The 23,964-nt window shown below is 38.2% G+C and overlaps 1 protein-coding gene across 3 annotated transcripts in view; it reads left to right on the top strand.

Annotated features, from left to right (window-relative positions):
• The window catches only part of birc6 (baculoviral IAP repeat containing 6), a 191,471-nt gene that overhangs the window by 63,197 nt on the left and 104,310 nt on the right, over positions 1 to 23,964 (top strand). For all 3 annotated transcript variants that reach the window (XM_061911095.1, XM_061911094.1, XM_061911093.1), the window contains 16 exons: positions 2,855 to 3,166; positions 3,255 to 3,354; positions 5,263 to 5,477; positions 5,751 to 5,959; positions 10,027 to 10,379; positions 10,476 to 10,695; positions 13,878 to 14,014; positions 14,178 to 14,315; positions 14,492 to 14,622; positions 17,957 to 18,088; positions 18,181 to 18,396; positions 18,494 to 18,677; positions 20,561 to 20,734; positions 21,947 to 22,080; positions 22,150 to 22,303; positions 22,687 to 22,803. In XM_061911095.1, coding sequence (XP_061767079.1) covers positions 2,855 to 3,166; positions 3,255 to 3,354; positions 5,263 to 5,477; positions 5,751 to 5,959; positions 10,027 to 10,379; positions 10,476 to 10,695; positions 13,878 to 14,014; positions 14,178 to 14,315; positions 14,492 to 14,622; positions 17,957 to 18,088; positions 18,181 to 18,396; positions 18,494 to 18,677; positions 20,561 to 20,734; positions 21,947 to 22,080; positions 22,150 to 22,303; positions 22,687 to 22,803 — 2,926 coding nt within the window. The remainder of the gene's footprint in view (positions 1 to 2,854; positions 3,167 to 3,254; positions 3,355 to 5,262; positions 5,478 to 5,750; positions 5,960 to 10,026; positions 10,380 to 10,475; positions 10,696 to 13,877; positions 14,015 to 14,177; positions 14,316 to 14,491; positions 14,623 to 17,956; positions 18,089 to 18,180; positions 18,397 to 18,493; positions 18,678 to 20,560; positions 20,735 to 21,946; positions 22,081 to 22,149; positions 22,304 to 22,686; positions 22,804 to 23,964) is intronic.

Here is a 23,964-nt window from a genome sequence, read left to right as displayed (position 1 = left end):
TTATTATTGAGAATTAAATATTTTTTATTATCACAAACTCGTTACTGTCGTTTATGATAGTGTTTTCAAACTCAGGTACAGGAGGACTTTAAGGGAAATAAATCAAAGTATGTAAATGAGAGCCAATATTAGAAAATAATTTAAATATTTAATTTATATTGTTGGACCGCCATCCTGTGTTTTTATCTGAGAATAATTGTGATCAAATATGGCATCATTCAATGATCTTCAAAATGTGAAGTATCAATATGACCAATAATATGACCCCTGGAACTACTTGATATTTGATCAATACCTAAATTTGTAGCATGACCCAAAACTAATGTGTTGTATCCAAGCAGTAGAAAATAAGTCTTTATTACATTTGAACATAAGTGTAAATAAAACCATGTACAACAGAAAGTAACCAGATTTGAACAGTACATAAACAATTAGATTAATACTTGTTTTGAAAAAAATAATACAGCGCGAATGATGTTTTATTTGACTACATTCGCCAGCACCTAAATTATAAACTTTTATAGCCGATTTATGAAATGATTTTACTATCATTTATATACCAAGTCAGTGTTTCCCCCAGAAAAATTGTTAGTTAAGGTGGTGTCTCTCCAGTGGACAGGCGGACGGATAGGGTGGGTCTAAGGAACAGTGTAACTCGGCCTGTCGCCATCACCATCACGTCTCCACCTCATCGCTGCCACCACAGCCTGGGGGGACAATAGACTACAGACTATTTGCTGAATAGCGATATACACCGATATTTTTCCGTAAAGTAAAAACAAAACACAAAATAGTCTTACTTACCTGAAATACTAAGTTACATTATAATATATATTATCAGAGACAGCTTCAGGAAACTTTTCATTTAACATATTGTCGTTTTTTGCTGCTTCAATGCAGAAAAAGGTTAAGTGAAATAACTTAGTTGTTAACTGTAGGTCAATAATGCTTGTCTTTCTCTCAAACAGGGCTTTGCTGTCTGTAGCACACACGCACGCACGTACGCACACACACACCTCACAGTGAGCTAACGTTACGCTAAAAGCTAAATAGCCTTTACCTCAAGAACTGCGAGCAAGCTTAGCTGCCGCTTATGTTTTTAGAACGTCAACGGGCTCATAGTTATGTTACTAGTAGTTGACTGGGAGGTGTTCATTATAATTTGGGGGGAGTCCACTGCCTTATACTTACCTGCTACACTAGGCTGATCATATTCTGAAATTCCAAAAAGAGGACACGTATATGCATGCCAAGGTGGGCAGCACGCCAAGGTGAAAATTTGCCAATGATACTCGAACTTGCTTTATAAATAATATAGGACAGGGACCCCATCAAGTCATAAAAATGGGGTCCCACAATAAATTTTGGAGGTCCCAGTTTTTTGTAAGCGTTTTGAAAACAAATAATAAATAGATGCATTATCCTGTTATATCTTACATTCTACATTGTGTTTTGGAAAAAGGTTGTCATAAACGTTATTTCATTCATTAAAAAAATAATAAAAAAAGAAAACTAATTATAAAAAGTATGTTTTTGGAGTGGAGGAGTCTGGTCAGGTGCTGGTTAGCTTGAAGCTAACAGCTAGCCTGTATCCATTCTGGAACGATGTGGATACAGCGGGAGATAAACGTGAAGTTTACATGGACTCACAAAGACTAAAACAAGTCATTTACTGGAAGTTTTACTGGCCTCCCTGCCTGGCACTCAGCATCAAGGGTTGGAATTGGGGGTTAAATCACCATAAAAATTATTCCCGGGCGTGACTACCGCTGCTGCTCACTGCTCCCCTCACCTCCCAGAGGGTGATCAAGGGTGATGGGTTAAATGCAGAGAATGATTTCACCACACCTAGTGTGTATGACAATCATTGGTACTTCAACATGACACAGGATGAAGTTAAAAAGTTTGACTTTACACTCACCATAGTGTTTACCATTAAGTCTTTCTTTTGACAGTCCCGCTCGCTGAATACGGTGTGTCTGTATACGGTGGTGTATTTCTAGTTTCTTTGTGGCAGGGCGATATGGGAAAGTATAAGTCGCACCCCCGGCCAAACTATGATAAAAACTGCGACTCACAGTCCGAAAAATACGGTACTATATCCTAACAGCCGACAACTGTGATTTTGTTCATAAATGTGATTGTTTACTAGATGTGCAACGGTACAGGTAACCCACTCTACGGTCCGTCCCTGGTTTCAGAACCACGGTTTTGCTTCTTTTTATTTCCCTCAAGGTTTTTTGTTTTTTTTGCTTGTCATCACAAACAAAATTTAGTTGCTGTAGTGAATACTTTTAGACATTCAGACATTAAATTTATATTTGTATTCTTTTTTTACTTGGAAAGATGAGTGGCGGTGGCCCACATTGTGTTTTTAAAAGTCACATTTTGTGCAGTTTGAATTTGAGGTATTGTAAAATAATGTATACCAACACTTAAAACAAGTTTAATGGTTATGTCGGAATTTTTTTATTTTTTTATCTACAAAAACAACAAAATTATACAAAGCATCGTTGCTTCCCTACTGTTTACTATTGCAGTAACTTCTATTAGACTTTCCCGCCATGTTTGATCAGCTAACGACTGATCAGCGTAATCAAACTCAAAATTAATCGCGATCACGAACATATAGTCAAGTAGCCATTTGAAGACAGTCAACTATCAGAGCAGACGTCTGGTTGCAGATGAGCAGTTACACTTCCTGTCGTAATGCTGAGTGTCTTTCTTGATTAGACGTCAATATTTCCCAACTGAAAAACAAATTCATCATTCCTTATGTACAACTTGTTTGGATTACAGGCAACTATTATGTTTAAGTGTTAGGAAATGTCTTTTGTGTCTTTACTGCAAGCAGAAGGCAAAGCTGGAAGCCAAGCTTCATCAGACCACATCAGCAGCTGCTGCTGCCACTTCTGGCGTGGGACCCATCCACAACGCAGTGCTTTCCAACCCGTCTTCTGCGCCGGGTTTCTTCATCCATCCTTCTGACGTCATCCCTCCAACACCTAAAACTACGCCCCTCTTCATGACCCCGCCTCTTACGCCGCCAAATGAAGCTGTATCCGCAGCCTTCAGTGCTGAGCTGGCTCACCTCTTCCCTGGCTCCATGATGGACCCTGGACCTGTTAACCTGGCAGCGCACAAAAACTCCCAAAAAGCCAAACCGGTTAGTGAGCACATAATGGACGTATAGCCATTTTGAATACTAAGCAAGCATTTATGTGAGCAGGATTCATGTTGACTTTTTTCCCCAGAGCCCAATGGGCAGCGGTCTGGCTTTAGCCATTTCTCAGGCATCGCACTTCCTGCAGCCTCCCCCACATCAGTCTATCATCATCGAGCGGATGCATTCTGGTAAGTCATTTGGTCGCATCTTCAGTATTTCAGTTCAGGAGAAGTGTGATCGGAGTAGATAATAGAGGAATTGTTTTTTGTAAACATTTCCTTAAACATTTGGTTAAAGTCCACCCACGACATTTTGAGTTATGTTGTTAGCATTCAGACAAACAAACCCTGGCGAAAACATAACCTCTTTGGCGGAGGTATGCGTACAGAGCACGTCACAGTGCACCGCTGCACAGGTAAAACGTCCAGTCCGACTCTGCACACCAAGGGAAATATGAGAGGCTTCCTGATCTGAAAATATATTTGAAGCCAGTGAAGCTAAACATCAGTTTTTGAGGACGTGACATCTAAAATTTAAATTGTCAGATATTTGCTTAAAACATTGGGCGTTCGAACATTTCAGCATTATGTTTGTGGTCAATTACAGGAAGTGTGTTTATCCTAAACATTCTTGCAACTTCATTTTACACACTACAGCATTTTTACCGAGTCTTTTTTTGGGGGGGACAATGCCACAATAATATCGTACCGTGGCCATACTATGGGATTTTAATATAGCTACGTTCCTATTTTTTTTGGTTTAAAAAAATAGAAAAATATTTCAAAACAGGTTACAGGTAACAGTAACAAAAGCTTCTCTTGGCTGCTAATGTACAGTATGTTGTGTACATCCTGCAAGTAAGCTCAGAACGGGCCTAAAATACCTTCTTTTTAAAACATATTTTTGTATATAATTTTTGAAAATTATTAATTAATTTGGAACCGGGATGTGGATGTGAACCAAACATTTTTTTAGCTACTTTAACATACACAGTTCACAGTACCAAGATATGAACAGTCTGTTTATTTGAACAGAAAGAGACGATATAGTATGGAATCGAACAAACCAAAAAATAAATAAATTATACATGAAATTGTTCTTGATTATGTGAAATAATAAATTATTCCTTACCTACCAGGACTGCTAGAAGTAAACTGCAGCCTAATCCAGCTGTTTGGGCAAGAGGATTAACTTGTTTTACTCAATGAAATACTAATTATTTTGATAATAATTTCTATAGTTGGTTCTACATTCCGTTTACATTTTTTTAATATAAAAATACGATCAAAATCTTTTTATATTGGTACATTTTCTAAATCAACAGGGAATGATGTACAGTGTGGGACCTTGTTTTCTCTTTTCCAAGAGGTCAGACAATATAATGACTGAGAGAATATCTGGTTGCAGGAATACATGTAACTTTTCTCTGACTACAATTGAACATTCGCCTACCGAAAATGAAAAATTTGACCACAAACTGAGTCACTCCTCAGTGACATTTGTCTAGCGGCAGACGTGAACTAGGGTTGCCCACCTCGGAGCCATTCAGAATCTCTTTCCCGTCATGCTCATCTAAATGAGAAGGCATTTGCTTCAGTTTAACAAATAGCGCTAACATGATGGAAGGCGTTAGTTAGTACCTGTTGGATTCAGATGACATGCTCGCATTACTGTGCTAGGATGAGATCGGAGCGGTTCAAAACGCGACTTTCATTTGTAATTATTGCATGCTGTGTGTTGAAATGTTTCAGCATATTGCTCACATTTCCTCTTCGTGATGAACTAGCAGCCTTATAATTATTACAAGTAGCACTGTTGCAATCTTCATGTGAAATGTAGTCAACTGAAGAGTGTTTGTTGCACCCAGTCTCTGATATTTTGTAAACTGATGTCACTTCGCCACGTCATCCCCACCCGGAATGTTTGAATGAATGGCAAGCGATTCCAAAGAATTGATACACTGGAAACAACTTCTGAACAAGAACCAGTTTTTGATTCATATCCCTAAATGTGCTATTAATCTGAAATATCTAGTCAATAACCTGTTTAAAGCCAATGAAGGTTTCCTTGGTCGTAATGGTTAAATTTCCTCCCAGGAGCTCGTCGCTTTGTGACGCTGGACTTTGGCCGACCCGTCCTGCTGACTGATGCGCTGATCCCGACTTGCAGCGACCTGGCCTCTCTGTCTATAGATATTTGGACGCTGGATGAGGAGGTGGATGGACGCAGACTGGTGGTGGCCACTGACATCAGCACCCACTCGCTCATTCTGCATGACCTGCTGCCTCCGCCCACCTGCAGGTTCATGAAGGTCTGCTGCTATCCTGCCCTAATAAACATACTAAGTTGTACATATTTATTTGAACGTATGTATTTATCACGTGCATCTTGCTGGCATATTAGTGCACAAACTGTTGTTCAGGGGACTTTAACAGTACTTGCTAGAAAGTTCTTAGCAGGTTAAAGCATTTCAAAAACTCAAAACTGTCAACATTGTATTATGGAGATGCCCGTGTGATCACAGCCAGCAATAATTATGTTTTGGTGGGGTAGTAAAATATTTCTTTTTTTGACTTTTCTGTAGATTACTGTGATTGGACGCTATGGCAGTACAAATGCCCGGGCAAAGGTTCCATTGGGCTTTTACTACGGCCATACCTATATTCTACCCTGGGAGAATGAGCTTAAATTGATTCACGATCTCATAAGGGGAGATCATGAATCTGCTCGTCAGCCCGATGTGGATCAGCACTTGACCATGATGATTGCATTACAGGAAGACATCCAGTGCAGGTATGACAGAAAGTACATTATAACAAGCTTGTCAACAAGCTTGTTGGCTTGTTCATGTTATGCTTTTTCAATTCAAACTAAAACACGGTTAGATGATTTGTCCTAATGGACAAGACTTCAACTACAAACACTCTTGTGAAAAGTGACGATCTCATAGTTTGTATAAACTCACAAATTGTGAAACTGCTTGTTTCACTTCTTATGAGTCCGGTTTGCAATGTTTACCCATCTGCGTACAGTGTGCTAACTTTCCAAAGTGTTGTCAGCTTTATATCCCGCCCACTTGGCATGTAGTGACTAAAACTACACATCTACAAATTAGCTTTGTCTGATGTCAGCAAATAACGATTTGGCAAAGTTTGGCTACTAAACCTTAACTATCATTGAATATTTATTCTATCATAACAACATGAATGCAAATTGTTTGTTGCTGCCCTGGTACTGCTTTTTTTTTGTGTTTTATCACAATTTTTTTTTTCTGGGACACGTGCTTTGTGCGTCTACGTGTTTAAGAGACTGTAATAAGTGACCCTTGTTATTTGCATATATCACTTAAAGCGTGAATAAAAAATGTGTGAAGAACGCACTACCGACCTGCTATGTCTGAAAGAGAAAGAGATTATATAGTATTATCTGCTCACAGATGGTACAGGGAGGTTGTTTGAGGAGGACTGTATTGCAAAACTTACATACAATCCAATACTTGTGCTGATATCGGACTGGGACATATCTACATAGCTCATTAAGGGCTTGATTTACTAAGATCCAAATACCATGCGATACACAGCTTATGTAAAAAATTAAAATAGTGTGTACTATGAGAGGGTGTGTTGCGTGTGATCGACTAATAATGCGTGTGCAATTGAAAAGTAGCGCAGGCGGCCTTATTTAAATGAGGATTTTGCATGCAGGGCTTTTAACAGAGATGATCATTTTCATCGCATTCTTGTTATCATGCTTCCTGTGTGCGATGTGTTGAACCAGCAGGAGACATCTATACTCTGTTCGCATTTCGCAATCTAGACAACAGAAACATGTGCACACTGACACTTTTCTTTCACTTTCACATTCGGTGTGCAAGGCTGCAGATCGCATCACCACACATTTGTGCGTCTGGTATGACTAAAACGCAAGAAAATGCATATTGAAAGACGTATTTTCATTTAAAAGGTATATTAATATTAGGGCTGGGCAACGATTAAAAATTTTAATCAAAGTTAATCGCACTATTTCTCTGATTAATCGCAATTAACTGCATTGTATACGCAAAGCCCAATAATGAATTCAAAAGTAGTGTGTAGTGCACCTTTATTGGAATATTCTCCCACATGAACAAAAGCGCCAAAACATCTGTTGTGCAAACACAATTTAAATCAGTCCTTGTTAAACAGTAGCAGTTAAATAGCATATTTTATGAAAATTAACTCAAAAAATGTAAAACAAACATTTAAGCTTATTGCCACTGCCAGGGTATATAAGTTATCCTGTTATGGAAAATAAATATAATCTACATACAAATCTCTGAGCCACAATCATAACATCTGAACAGGCAATTTCTGAGGTAACAGCAGAAACATTTTTTTTATCAGGGATCTTATGTTTAAAAAACCTATGTTATAGGTAGTGGGCTGTTTTAGGGAATTTTTGATCAAATTATCCGAAGTAGCAATATTAATAATGTTGTGTTTATTCTGCGTAGTGCACTTAAAATAATTATGACCATATCTAGGAATTGATATGATGGGAATTTTCCGATTGTTTGCTTGGTGCTTTAATAAACTGAACGCATCATATACATGGTACTATATTGTGATGTTATTACTAACTTATAATAATAATAATAATAATAATAATAATAATTCACCCCTGTACAATATAATGCCCTAATACCCTACTGTGCAATACTACCCTTCGACTGCAATACGTCCGTCACTGATTGTTATTTATTACTTCGGTACTCCTGTCTTACTCTGTATATTGTACAGTATTTGTATTTTGTACTTCTATAGTGTTTTGTATATTGTACAGAATTGCTTATTATTTTTATTGGATAGTAGTCTTTTTATTTCAATTGTTAGTTTTTCCTTTATTACTACCTCTTATGTCATTCATTTCACCCCATATTTGTTCCCACTACCGCACCTTAAGTTGGAGTCTTTAATCTCGTTATATGCAAATATAATGACAATAAAGTTCATTCCATTCTATTCTATTCTATTCTATTCTTATGACCCTGGGGAAAAAAAGAACTACCCTACCCAGCATGCAACAGGAGTGACGAGCATGCGCGATAGCCCGGTATAGGTTGTGTCGCCATGACGGCATCTTGTATGTTGTGATATGCACGCTCTGAAAGCAAACGTTAAGAACTCAGCCAACACTCCCCGTCTGCATTATTGATAAATAGACAGACAACACATATACTCCGCTGCTTCACAGGCCGCTGGATGTAGCCGGCAAAGTATTCCCATGCTAGCTAGCCGGTCTAGCAAGCACGCGTCATTCAGTCCAAAACGGCCCGATCTATCCACATTCAGAATTGTCTGGCGGTCGTAAGTGATCCCGGAGTGACCACGCTTTAAGCCAGCCATGAAATCTGCACAATTGTCCGGTATTTTTGCCAAATGTTCCATCTTTGCCAAGAGCCCCTCGACGCCGAAGCTTTTCCGGGCGACGCCATCTTGTCAAGAAAAGGCGTTAACAAAATAAAAGCATGTAAACAACATACGCAAATGTGCGATAAAATAATTGTCGGCGTTAATAGATTGATGAATTAGGGGTGGGCATTAATTTGCCCACCCCTAATTAATATATTTCCTAAAAAAAGCGCCGACAAACACCAAAACGCATCAAAAATTGTAAAATGAAATTGTTGAATAGACGTTTTATCCTATATTTTTATCTCAGAATGTTGACACACACACGTAGGACGCAGTATTCTCATCTTTCCATCATCTGTCTGTGCACTGCAAGCACTGATTTTGGGTGTGGATCTGTCAGTTTGCACGTCCCTCTGACACATGCTAAATAAAACACCAACTAGTCCTCGCAAAACAGTGTTGAGTTTGTTATTTGTAGGGATGTAACCATATCAAGATCCCACGGTATAATATCGTCATGGTATTACGGCCATAGTACTATATTGTTGTGGTATTGTTATCAACTAAAAAGCTTGGTAAAAATTACAGTGTGTTTAAAAAAAAAAAAAAAAAAAAAAGGTGTCAAGAATGTTAAAGATAAACACACTTACTGTAATTGCAGGCAAACAATGCTCAAATCATATTTATTATTGCAGACAGGAATTTTTACATGCAGGGAATAGTTCTGAAACAAAGTGTTTTAAGTAACATTGGTTGCGTGTATTTAAACTGACAATGTAAACATCCAGTTTAACAAATGTAAAACAATGTACAATTTAGTGTTTTTAAACTTTTAACTTCCTGAGAAGCATCATCCTCTGCAGTGGACATTTTGTATTTGGAGAATGCTGATTCTCGGGAGGTTAACTGACAATTTAACTTTTATTTAATGTAAATACCTCACAAATTGATGTTTGGCCTCATTTGCGTCTTTGGCTTCACATTAAGGATATTTTCCGGCTGATGGTTCCTCAAGTGGCTTCTCAATTAATTTGTATTCCTTGTCGTAGATGTCGTAGTGTGCAGTGTTTTATTGCATGTCTCCTGTCCCACATGAGAAGTCACTCAAAAATGAAGTAACTGCTTTTCTACTTATTCATCAGACCAACGAGAGACTCCAACATCCTCTGTTGTTTTTGTGTTCATCGTAAAACCAAAATGTGTCCATACTTCTTATTTAATCTTCACAGGAAGTTCTCCACTCTGCTCGTCACACTAGATTTAGTTTACGTCTTAGACTAGCCTATTTAATTGCGCCAGAAAAACACTACTTTGATGATGAGCACTTCAAGTTCTCGTTTGATACCGTCACATATAATGGCATTATTACTAGCGTTTGAAACCAAAATATTGGGATATTAACAATACCGTTGCACCCCTAGTCATTTGTGTACAGTTGTCCAAGGTTTTTGTCTTGTTTTTATACAGGTACAATCTGGCTTGTCATCGCTTGGAGACACTCCTGCAGAATATCGACCTGCCACCTCTCAATAGCGCCAACAACGCCCAGTACTTCTTACGCAAACCAGACAAGGTGGTAGAGGAGGACCAACGTGTTTTTTCAGCCTACCAAGATTGCACCCAACTTCAGCTGCAACTCAACCTGGCCCATCATGCCGTCCAGCGACTGCGCGTGTCACTCGGTGCCAGTCGAAAGTCTTTCCCCACCACCAAGTCTCAGGAAGCTCCAGACCTAGTCCACAACTCCTCCACAGAGCAGCTGAGAACCATCATCCGCTACCTCCTGGACACGCTGCTTAGCCTGCTGCACTCTAACAATGGTAAGAACGGGATTAGACATTTATTGATGCCAGGGTCGTGAACTCATGATTGATATGCATACTAATTCAGCCATACGTATGTGGATACATTATCAGGCCACTCGGTGCCATCGGTGCTCCAGAACACCTTCCAAGCGCAGGCTTGTGAGGAACTCTTCAAACACCTTTGCCTCAGTGGGACACCAAAAATCCGTCTTCATGCTGGCCTGCTGTTGGTGCAGCTGTGTGGGGGCGAACGCTGGTGGGGACAGTTCCTGTCTAATGTACTGCAGGAGCTCTACAACTCTGAACAACTGCTCATCTTCCCCCAGGACAGGTAGGACACTTCGTTTCACCTCTACAGGTACGGGTACTTTATGTTATCATCCTGTTTATTTGGACCATCAAGCCTTTTTTTCTTGTTCAGTATTTTGTTGACGGGAGATCCAAAGGAGTCTTGATGAGAGCTGCACGATATGGAACAAAACGCATATCCCGATATATTTTGGCTGAATACAGATATATACGCCAATATTTTTTACCATAAAATGAGTTTAGACAAACTCAAAAAATATAGGTGTCAAGTTGGTTTATTGAAACATATACTTAACATGAGTAACTTCATTAAAATGTTAAAGTGTAAATGTACATTACAAAAAATATAAAGACATCTATTTTTAAACTAAATATAATCTTTAAAGCAAACATTTAGCTATATTCAACTCCTCAGCTAATAACAAAAACACAAAAGAATACAATATGAAATAAAGTGCTTAGTTTAAGAGGATTTCTTTTAAATGTTGGCAGCAACTTAAAAATAATTGACCTTTCACAGTAGTAGTTTTTTTAGGTCAACATTTCTACAAAACATATGCACGTCCCTGTTCCCTTTCAAGATTTTGGCCAGGAACACCGACATGTGCAAAAGATATGTTCTCTGGGAGGTGACAATACTGCGACTGCAGCTTAACAGTTGCAACTGGGAAGTGTAGTCAAATATAGTGTGTCAATTATTTACAGCAGTTTTTAAGTCTGTTTTCTTTTTTACGTTTTCAACTGGGAGCAAATATTCAGCAATGTGATGGGATAAAGCACACACTTTTGCTTACTTTTGGAACACAAAAGTAAAAAGAAGCAATTAGTGAGCTCCAAATTCCAATATATATTAATATGAACTAATTTTTTAGTTTTCAATATCTGCTTGAAAGAAATACCAATATATTGATCATATTTAGGGTTGTAACGATTCCTTTTAACAATTTGAGTCGATTCAGAATTTGTGGTTGCTGATACAATTCAGGGACGATATTCTTTCTTTAGAACCTTACCATACGAAACAATACAATGAGTCGAAATCGATTCAGTAAATTTTCAGCAAAAATTAGTCAACCAGTGTGACTGTGAAATAAATACAGGATACTGGACACTGCAGCTGAAGTTTCCTATATTCCTGGTATTTCTTGTCACGGAATAGAGTATGTAATGGAATATTAAAACCAACGACAAAGTAAACAACAAATAATGGCCAAGGCATCAACATCTTGCTTGAGTGAGTCCTATTTAAATAACCTACACTTAAGGGTAAAGGAACTAGAGGAAACACTTTCTGCTATCATTTTCAATATAAGTGGAGTAAACCAAAATTGTAATCGATAAATTTACCTGCTATTGTTAATATTAATGATAAAGTGCAACCAACATCTCTTCAAGTTGCATCAACAGTAGGTTTGCCTGCTACTTTTAATGTTGTTTTTTTGACATTGAAATAATACAAATACATCAATATAAAAAATGAAGTAGTCAACGCAGCCCTAATTGAAATCAATGTAATCGGTGCTTGTCCCGTCCACCACCAAAAAAGTCACAATTTTAACATGTAACATGCCTTGAAACAAATTTATAAAAATATTGAATGAAATACAATAAAATTGTCTAAACTACTACAGCAGTCTACAGTATCTTATTACAGCTGTTTTACCGCTAAACACACCATCAGTAGCTTTGACATATTTTCATGGATAAATGTTTGCCGGTTAGATATCATTTTAACATTCTTGGCTGGCATTATCGACTCATTCTGCTTCAGTGTGGTGCAGCCGAGCAGTGCTACACTCCCAACTGCTTCACCAAGTTTGCTCGCTACACGCTTTGTCATGATTTTAATTTTTTATCTCTATAATTCACTGAATATCATCCACTTCTTCTCAGCACTGTCCTTCACACTCATTTTCTTTCTTTCTTTGCTAATGCTAGTGAGGAAGACCTGATGTTTTGGTTGGATCTTACGTTACTCACCGTGATATTCGCTGGGGATGCTTGTAACTAAATTTTTTGCCCTCAACCAAAAGCATAGTAATTAGCCAATAGACAGCTAATATCCCAAAAAAACTCAAAAGGTGAGTTACCGCGATTTGCACAAATGTAGGAAAACCAAATACTTTATCCACCATTCTCATTGTTCCTGGACAAAGTCACAAGTGAATTTGATAGCAATCGATTTTGGTTGTCAGTCTGCCAGTCCGAGTGGCCTGTACTGAGATTTGTTGCACTGCACATGTGCTACATAGGTTGTCAAGGTATATATATAATTAACCCAAAAAACAGGATCATATGTATGAAGAATAGTTTGTAGGGGTGTAACGATTGATCTATTTATCGACAGATACATTTATCTCTGGCATCATCAAAATAAGAATAGTGGATAACTATGGTAGCTGAGAAAGGTCACAACAAACACAAACATCACAAGACAATATCCTAAATTAAAACACAAACATTTTCAGCTACAGCATGATTACAAAAGCCACAACAAATACAAACGACACAACCCAATTAATTAAAGCAACAACACAACTTACAGCCACAAAAGACGCGACCACCACATGACATCGCAGCAAGTTACGGCGACACACCAACTTCCACAACACAACACGGCAGCCACGGCATAGTCATCTAATCAGAAACAAGGAGGCTATGGAAATTAGAGAGCGAGGGGCCAGCAACATCAACAGGTAACATCTGTTCTCCACCCTAACGTCATTGGCGACGCTTGGGTGGAGAACAGAAACTGTATGGTTTTAGCAGGTAAATCTACTGCTAAAATGTTGGCAACTGTACTTTTATTGAAAATTGCTTGAATGTTGAAAATGTGAGCAGAAAAGGTTTCCGCTTTGTAATTCAACCTAAAGTATTGGTTGTACTTTATGCAAATAAGATGTGAACACATTGGCCATTAATTGTTGTTTACCTTCTTCTATGTACCCATAGTTAATTTATACATAATTCCATTACAAGAAATAACAGGAATTTAGGAAACTTTACCTGCAGTGTCTAGTATCCTGTATTTATTCCACAGTCAGACTGGTTGATTTTTTTTGCTAAAAGGTTACTGAATGGATTTTATCGCACTGTATCGTTCCGGATCGAATCATTCTTAAAATTAATTGTTACACCCTGAATAATATGGCATTTGAAAATTCTACTGTATTAATGTTGTTTTTCCATCTGCGTCTATCTCAGAGTGTTCATGCTGCTATCCTGCCTTGGCCAAAGATCACTGAGCAACAGTGGCGTGTTGGAGGGTCTCCTGAACCTCCTGGACAGTCTGTTGTCTCCACTGCAGCAACCGCAAGCTGCAGCACTACACAGGACTGAAGGTACTTCACCAATCACGGGCAGGCTGACCAGTAGCTCACAGTAATTCTTACAGCTTCAGTTTGTAATTTTTGTGTAACTTGAATTGACTTGTATATCTTTTGATTTTAAATGCAATGTTATTTGTTCCTCTGACTGACTGTGTCTGCGTGTGTGTGTTTGCAGGTGTTCTGGATATCCCAATGATCAGCTGGGTGGTGATGCTAGTTTCCAGACTTTTGGATTACGTGACAAGTTCAGAAGATGAAGCTTCAGGTGGGAAGAAACATCTTGGAGGCAAAGAGAGAGAAAGATCTTCTACAGGTACATGAGCGTGTATAAATGTCACTATATCATTCATTTTGTTATTTAACATACAGCACATATTTTAATATGTATGTATGTATATGTTATAATATTTAAAGAGTACTTATTTTAGGAGTCCCAAGAGCTTCCTCAGCCATTGTAGAAAAATAGTTGTTTTTTTTCCTCTTACCCAGGAATTCAGTGGAGCTTTATAAACAACAGCCTTCAGTCTCAGAACAACAGTAGGGTAGCTAAAGGCAGTAGCAGCAGCCTTGACAGACTTTACTCCCGCAAGATTCGCAAGCAACTGGTCCACCACAAGCAGGTACATGTGTCTCATTCCTTTACAACTCAATCCCCCTGAGATATCCTGTAGTGTACAGGACACATTTCATATTCAACACACCTACACATAAATATTTTGAATTCAAAACATCACAGAGATATTAATTAAACATTTTAACCTTGTTCCGAACAAGCTGTTTGGGATTTGCCAACAATTGTAACGTTGTTAATGTTACATCAGCGGATATCTTCGTACAAGGTGGAGGTTTTTCAAAAGACGCATATGTGAGTCGAGCATTTTTTTTTTCCGTGAATCATTGCAGTTCATACTAAAATATGTATTGGTTTTATTCACTACCATAAATTGATTTACGTGGACCCCGACTTAAACAAGTTGAAAAACCTATTCGGGTGTTACCATTTAGTGGTCAATTGTACGGAATATGTACTGAACTGTGCAATCTAACAATAAAAGTTTCAATCAATTAATAAATCAATCAAAACAGATCACTACAGCCACCTCCAGCCTCATTTAAAGAAGTAAGAAGTGCCTATTTCCGATTTAAACTTGTGGGGTCGGAGGGATGGTTAGTCGGCGTCTGCTATTAAAGATAGTTAGTTAACAAGGTGTGTTTATTATTCTTTCACACGTTACGCACCGCTTTTTCACATGAGTACCGTATTTTTCTGATTATAAGTCGTTTCAGAAGTATAAGTCGCACCAGCCGAAAATGCATAATAAAGAAGAAAAAAACATATAAGTCGCTCCAGAGTATAAGTTGCATTTTTGGGGGAAATTTATTTGATAAAATCCAACACCAAGAATAGACATTTCAAAGGCAATTTAAAATAAATAAAGAATAGTGAACAGCCTGAATAAGTGTATGTTATATGACGCATAAATAACAAACTGAGAACGTGCCTGGTATGTAAACGTTACATATTTTGGTAAGAGTCATTCAAATAACTATAACATATAGAACATGCTATACATTTACCAAACAATCTGTCACTCCTAATCGCTAAGTCCGATGAAATCTTCTTCCTCGGTGTCACTTCTAAACAACTCTGCCAACTCCAAAGGTAGACAATGCGCAACTTCCTCTTCTACCGGTACGTCGTTTACGTCAGAGTCCCGCCTCCGCCAAATTTCTATTGGTTGACGTGTGTGTGTGTGACCATTGCTGATATACGCCTAGTCTCTTATGTGAGTGAGATTAATAATATTATTTGATATTTTACGGTAATGTGTTAATAATTTCACACATGAGTAGCTCCAGAGTATAAATCGCACCCCTGGCCAAACTATGAAAAAAACTGCGATTTATAATCCGAAAAATACGGTACGCAGAGACATTTAGGTGCTTGTTTGAAAGATCTTAAGAAATAGTTTAACCAGAAAAAACATCAAGTTACTAACTTTACCCAATTATTTGTAAAGATGCAGTAAAGACTGGACATACATTTTTTGGGGGGGCATAATGTCCATCATAGGGATTAATATTAGGACAATTACATATACAAATGTACTCTCCAGAAGCCAAAAATTGTGCACAATGCCAGCTTGCAGTCTGTTTCCCAACCATGCTGTTACTTCAAGACCGGAAGTGATCCTGCATGACGTCACATGATCAGAAAGTGATGTATGTAAACCCCCCGTTTTGAAATATTTTAAAACTCTTTGCAAATAAAAACAAAATATGCTAAACATTTTTAAATATTCAAATGACAACAACATGGCTCATATGGAGCCAGAATAACGTCCCTAATTACCTGAAAGGTGGTCGCACAGATTGTTACACGGTCAATGGTCAGGTGAATGCTTGTCAGTGCAAAGATGCGTGAGGAGACTGACTGCTGTGCTCACTGGCAAAATTCTTTTCAGAATACACCCTGACTGGACTTTAAATAAAACTGTTGCCAAGCTTTGAACAAATTGATGATATGCAGTCAAGAGATTTGCTGACAATAAAATTGTATTTGTGTCCAAATAGTGAGTTGTTTTTAAAGTTACCGTATTTCCTTGAATTGCCGCCGGGCATGTAATATACGCCTACCTTGAACTGCTGCCGGGTCAAACTTGCTTCCCAAAATTATTAGCGCATGCTTACTATTACCGCCGGGTCAAATTTGTGACGTTACAGATCACGTTTCCCCTGTCGTCATTTTAAAAATGGCGGAGGCATTTACCACTCAGAGCCATTTTGACCCATTTCACAACGACAATGGGAGTCGCAAAACTCTTTTGAAATATATAATGAAATTACACATTATAAAGTGTTATTTTTGCTTGTACTATTGTGTAAACCAGGGGTCTTGTTCATCAGCCACACCAGTTACACTGAAAGTCAATGTGATATAAAGAACTTTAACACTCTTACTAATATGCACCACACTGTGAACCCACACCAAACAAGAATGACAAACACATTTCTGGAGAACATCGGCTCTGTAACACATAAACGCAACATAACAGTTACCCAGAATGCAATGCATCCATGACTCTTACTGCTTATATTATACACCCCGCTAGCACCAAAGGGAAAAAACATATCTAGGTCACACTGGAGTATAAGTCTCATTTTTGGGGGAAATTTATTTGATAAAACCCAACACCAAGAATAGACATTTGAAAGGCAATTTAAAATAAATAAAGAATAGTGAACAACAGGCTGAATAAGTGTACGTTATATGACGCATAAATAACCAACTGCTAACGTGCCTGGTATGTTCCCGTAACATATTATGGTAAGAGTCATTCAAATAACCACAACATATAGAAAATGCTATAAGTTTGCCAAACAATCTGTCACTCCTAATCGCTAAATCCGATGAAATCTTATACGTCTAGTCTCTTAAAGTTAAAGCTTAAGTACCAATGATTGTCACACACACTCTTGGTGTGGCCTAATTTTTCTCTGCATTTGACCCATCACCCTTGATCACCCCCTGGGAGGTGAGGGGAGCAGTGGGCGGGAACAGTGGGTAGCAGCGGTGCCGCGCCGTGAATGAGCTAAATATTATATTATTTGATATTTTACGGTAGTGTGTTAATAATTTCACACATAAGCCGCTCCAGAGTATAAGTCGCACCCACGGCCAAACTCTGGAAAAAAAAAGTGTGACTTGTAGTTCGAAAAAAACGTTAATCATATTTTAGGGAGTTAGCGTTTGATAGCACTAAGATATATATTGTTGACAGCAGCCCCAATTGATCTTTATTAAACTGTTATACATAGAGCTTTATACCAAATAGGTGTTTGGTGCACTATGCAGTTGAGTAAAGAAACACTGTATTAGGAAGTGCAGTATATTATGCACTTGTTTGATGTTGTCCTGCAGCAGAGTTATTCATGATGCCCTTTTCTCTGTAGCAGTTAAATCTATTGAAAGCCAAACAAAAAGCTTTAGTGGAGCAAATTGAGAAAGAGAAGATCCAAAGCAACAAAGGTTCCTCCTACAAACTACTTGTGGAGCAGGCAAAGCTCAAGCAAGCTACATCCAAGGTAGGAAGCTTGTTACGTTGTAATAAAACAAATCTGATCAATGCTTTGAGAAAGTTCATGTATTTTACAATTGACATACCTTGTTTCTTAAGCACTTTAAAGACCTAATCCGTCTCCGGCGGACAGCTGAATGGCCCCGCTCTACGTTGGACACGGAGTCTGCAACAGCCAAAGAAACACCAGAGGTTGAGCCGCTGCCTTTTACATTGTCCCACGAGTGCTGCATCTCAGTGGTGCAGAAGCTAGCCCTGTTTCTCCTGTCCATGGACTTTACCTGTCACGCAGACCTTTTGCTGTTTGTCTGCAAGGTACTGTTTTGTTTTACATGAATTGGTTTTCTCTGTTGGCATACAAGAAAATGTGATCAATTAGTTGACTAATCCCGGAATCCTTTTATATTTTAAGGTCCTTGCAAGGATAGCTAACGCCACCAGACCTACAATCCACCTATCTGAGGTGGTGTCTGAGCAGCAGTTGGAGCGCCTACTTCTCCTGCTAGTAGGAACAGACTTCAATCGGGGAGATATCTCCTGGGGGGGTGCCTGGGCTCAGTATTCCCTCACCTGCATGCTACAGGACATCTTGGCAGGTGTGTTGCTTTTCTCTTTGTTCTTATTCATTTGAAATTTGAGACATGTACACACTACATTTTAAACATTCACATCCACAGCCAGGCTAAAATGTACACGTGAGGTTACTTGCTAAATGTTTTGTTTGCAAGAACAAACCCATGACTCACCCAATAGTGTCCAAGTTGGACATGTCATATCGTCAATGTGACCCTCATTCCCACCAGTCAGTTAATGAAACAGTGTACCATGTTTATATTAACAACCTATCTATGTCCTGGTCCAACTACCGAGTTATTTTTTGGTAAAAGTATCACAATACAACTTTTTCACTTTCAATACGATACTGTCTTGAGTATTGGCCGATACAGATATTGATTCGATACTACATCAGCTGGAATTGGAGCCTATCCCAGCAGCACTCGGGCAGAAGGCAGGTTATATCACAGGGCCAACACAGATAGACAGACACCATTCACCCATTTTCTACCGCTTATTCCCTTTGGTTCCTATCTCAGCTACAATCGGGCATAAGGCAGTGTACACCCTGGACAAGTCGCCACCTCATCGTAGGGCCAACACAGAAGGACAGACACCATTCACACACATTATACTTCAAATTTACAAAAAAAATATTCCGAAATACTGTATGAAAACATTAATTTAATTTGGCTTGTGTTTTCATTACAAAACATTCCATACCCTCATGCTTTGACAGTGACATCACTATTTGGAATTTCCCCTTCTCTAAAGTAGTTAGTGGCACAATAAAAACTACACAGGCTCTGGATAACTTTTAAGTACATTTTTTAACGATACAGAAACAATATTGAAATTAATAAGTATAAAATGTACATAAAAATATAACTAACTACAATAAAAGTAGGGCATTTATGTGTACCTACATTTGCAATGTTTGTTTTGTGGATTTACAGACACACAATACAATGAGACACATGAGCTAAAAATAGCAACTTAACATCTTGTGTCATATATCATGATTGATATTTGGGGTGTGGAAAAAAATCGATTCGAATATGAATCGCGATTCTCACCTTGTGCGATTCAGAATCGATTCTAATTTTTTAAAAATTAATTAAAATTTTTTATTATTTGTATTTTTTTTTTTTATCAATCCAAAAAAACAAAACACAGTAATACCAGAAAAAATGGAATCTAATTCCAAAACCAAACCTGACCCAGCAACACTGCAATAAACACTGCAATAAACAGAGCAATTGAGAGGAGACACAAACACGACACAGAACAAACAAAAAGTAGTGAAACAAAAATGAATATTATCAACAACAGTATTGATATTAGTTATATTTTCAACATAGCTGTGATTAAAAATCCCTCATTAACATTATCATTAGACATTTATAAAAATAAGAAAAAAGACCAATAGTGTCACAGAGGCTTACACTTGCATCGCATCTAATAAGCCTGACAACACACTGTGTCCAATATTTTCACAAAGATAAAAGAAGTCATATTTTTGGTTCGTTTAATAGTTAAAACAAATTTACATTATTGCAAAGAGTTGATAAAACATTGTCCTTTACAATTATAAAAGCTTTTTACAAAAATCCACTACTCTGCTTGCATGTCAGCAGACTGGGGTAGATCCTGCTGAAATCCAATGTATTGAATGAATAGAGAATCCTTTTAAATCGATTTTGAATCGAATCGTGACCTCAAGAATCGATATTGAATCGAATCGTGGGACACCCAAAGATTCACAGCCCTAATTGATATACAGACACAATAGATATCCATTATGATATATGACACAAGATGTTAGGAAGTGGCTATTTTTAGCTCATTTGTCTCATTGTATTTTGTGTTTGTAAAACACAAAACCAATGACTGTAATTCAAAATAACACTGAGTGTTGTTTCAGGTGAACTGCTGACTCCAGGGTCTCTGGACATTATGGATGAAGTTTCTGTTGCTGAGGAGGCCGGAGCATCGTCCTCGTCTGTCGGTGTCGATACAGATGACCCCTTGCCTCAGCCAACACAGATCCCCTTAGTGGAGAGCATTGACGAGGCCCTGGTGCCCGACATCATTGCAGGTACTTCTGGGACTGTCACAGTGTTTAAAAGCGGACACGTGCCACACACTCCCAATATTATCATAGTTTCATAGATGTCAACGCTGTCCTAGTTAATGTTAAACACACAGGTTCAAATACAGTATATGTGTTTTTCATACTTTAGAGTGTGACGGTACTGGTATTCATATATAGATTATATTTGGTACAGAGCCTTCAAATTGGTGAAATTCTATAATTATCACTATCATCATTAATATTATTAGGGGTGTCCCGATACAACTGTTGCACTTCTGATACGATATATATATTGACAATTGGCCAATACCTATATCGATGTCAGATCCAAATGCTGAATAGAAGTGCTTTTTGCTTTTTGTTTTTGTTTTGTAGTTAGTTGTGTGTAGAAATGGCTCCCCCGAAGTGCCAGTTGGTTCCATCAGTGCTGTGTTCCTTTAATGTCTTCTATTCCTTCGTGTTCTTTATTTTCTCCCTCTTGTTTTCATATGAAGATCATGGCGCGGATGGCTGCCACGTTACTGTGCTCTCTCGAAGTTGTCGTGTTTTTTGTTAATATTGGATTGTTATTGTTAGTATTGTACTTATTAGCTGTTTGATTTTAACATGCATCTTATTTTTATTTTTGATAATCAAATTTGGAGGTGTTGAAATGTTCTGTAAAATTGGGAATACTAATTAGGACGTACAGTATATCGCATATCTAATGTAAATTAGCATTGCAGTTGTTTTAATGCATTTCTTTTACGTTTGAATGTCACATAGACATTATGTATCCCCTGTAAATTACAGTATATTGACAATATATAGGTTTATGTTTGGTTTTACAGTGATTATAAGTAAAACTCTTTAAAGACTTTCAAATTAAGACAAATTGTTGTCTGTATGGTAAGTTAACTGGAAGAGACTTGTGTTGCTGTTCTTGTATCGGATGTTTCAGATGCAGTTCAATACCTGTTTTTATTTTTGACTGATGTTAGACTGATAGCCGATATTGGATCAGGACACCCCTAATTATTATTTACTTGCATTGTTGAGCAGAAAAGGCACTTTAGTGGCTGAATGTTCTGCGTGATGACCTTATGACTTCAGAATTAGAAGCCCAGTCAAACAACTCAGGTCTAATGGACTAAAAACAATATGAAAAACACTTGTTTGCATAATTCACTGCTGTGTTACCATAAATAATATTGAAGCTTTTTTTGTTCTTCCAAGTGCCTCCACCTTTGTCATCTTTGGAAAAAGATAAAGACATAGACTTTGACTTGCTACAAGACCTGATGGATGTTGATATTGATCCTTTAGATATTGATTTGGAAAAGGATCCACTTGCTGCTAAAGTGTTCAAGGTATGTTTTGTGTTTATTGTCTTAGTGTGGTGAAGATTTTTGTCATATCATCACAATGTGTTCTTACAGCCTATAAGCAGCACCTGGTACGACTACTGGGGTTCTGATTACGGCACGTATGGGTACACTCCATTTATTGGAGGGGTTGGTATTCCAGTCTCCAAACCACCTGTTGCAGTTGAGAAGCCTGGGTCACAAAGTCTTACAGTCTCAGTTTCCCAAGGTGAGCAGATTAAATTCTTCTGTTTTTCTTTTTTTTTAACCTACTTAGTGGCCTAGTGGTTATAGTGTCCGCCCTGAGATTGGTAGGTTGTGAGTTCAAACCCTGGCCGAGTCATACCAAAGACTATAAAAATGGGACCCATAACCTCCCTGCTTGGCACTCAGCATCAAGAGTTGGAATTGGGGGTTAAGTCACTAAAAAGATTCCCAAGCGCGGCCACTGCTGCTGCTCACTGCTCCTCTCACGTCCAAGGGGGTGAACAAGGAGAGGACAAATTTTACCACACCTAATGTGTGTGTGACAATCATTGATACTTTAACTTTAACTAACGTTTATATGTAAGATACCTCGGAATTTGTGTTTGACCCACTCGGTGTCCTCAGCACTGGATGCTCGTCTTGAGGTGGGCTTGGAGCAGCAGGCTGAATTGATGCTGAAAATGATGGCAACATTCCAAGCCGATTCCATCCTACAGGCGCTTACGTCAGGCTCATCCGCAGGTAACCACAGCACCAAATGACATATTAATGACAGGACACAGCTAGACAAACACACATCCACTCTCACACCAGTGCTGAGTGGGACTGAACCAACACTGCCTGGACAGAAGAAGAGGCAACAACTACAATGCTTCTCCTAGCTTTTCGATAGCAAGTGTGTGGGGTTTGATAAATCGACAGCGCGCGCAGAACAGAGCCAGCTGTAACACAATCGCTCCTCAAAACATTAAATTTCAGATACACACTTGTGGGTCTTTATTGCTCTAATGGCACAATTTTTGTCCTCACGCTTGGCTCAGCTCTACTTTCTGTTACTGTCCATGGTGATAAGCCTTTTAGGTAATGTAGTATAAAAACATTTAGCAACACACCATCATCCTGACTTCTTAGTTTAGTTTAATATTAATTTATTCAACGTGTATTTATTCAGAGAAAGACATTTAACGGCCTAGCAACTTTTTGTGACGTTCTCACCATTCCTAGATCTAAATTTGATGTCAAAGTGGACTAAATTGGTCGAATACATACTTATTAGCCTTTTCCTGTCCTGGTGAGAGGCAAGATATATGATCTACAATTAACTTCCAAGGAGTAAGGAAGCAACCTCTCATATGCTATGTTGTAAGCAGGCTTTTATTTACGGGTTAGAATGCATGAAAAAAATTATTCATCCGTCGTCTTGTTTTTCATAATGATAGTGAACAGTGAGCAGAATTTCCCAAAAAAGTGCAGTTCCCCTTGTTAAAGGGATGTGAATCTTATAACACTGATTTTTGGGGCGACAATTCGATTCAGAATCAATTCAATACAAATCCTGATTCAAACAGATTCTCGCAATATATTATTTGGTATATAAATTATAATAAAACATTTAAAAAATGGTTTACAGGTTACAAAAGCTCTTCTTAGCTGCTGATGTTTATGTACAAGTAAGCAAGCGCCAAGATGACCTTAAAAACTTGTTTTAATTGATTCCTAAAAATGTTTTCGTAGTTTGATTGCATTTCCAAGTAGTGTGACTGTAGCGTTGCTACTTTTTGAACCAGTACCGATTTGTGTAGCTTAACTATTTTTAGACCCGTGTAGCGTCCATTAAAGCTACAAGCTACAATAGAGAGATTAAAGCTGTGAGTAGCGTTTGGCTGGTCCTCTCTCCCATTG

The sequence above is a fragment of the Nerophis ophidion genome, linkage group LG09 (assembly GCF_033978795.1).
Source record: "Nerophis ophidion isolate RoL-2023_Sa linkage group LG09, RoL_Noph_v1.0, whole genome shotgun sequence".
NCBI lineage: Eukaryota > Metazoa > Chordata > Actinopteri > Syngnathiformes > Syngnathidae > Nerophis > Nerophis ophidion.
This window is presented reverse-complemented; position numbering and strand designations above follow the sequence as displayed.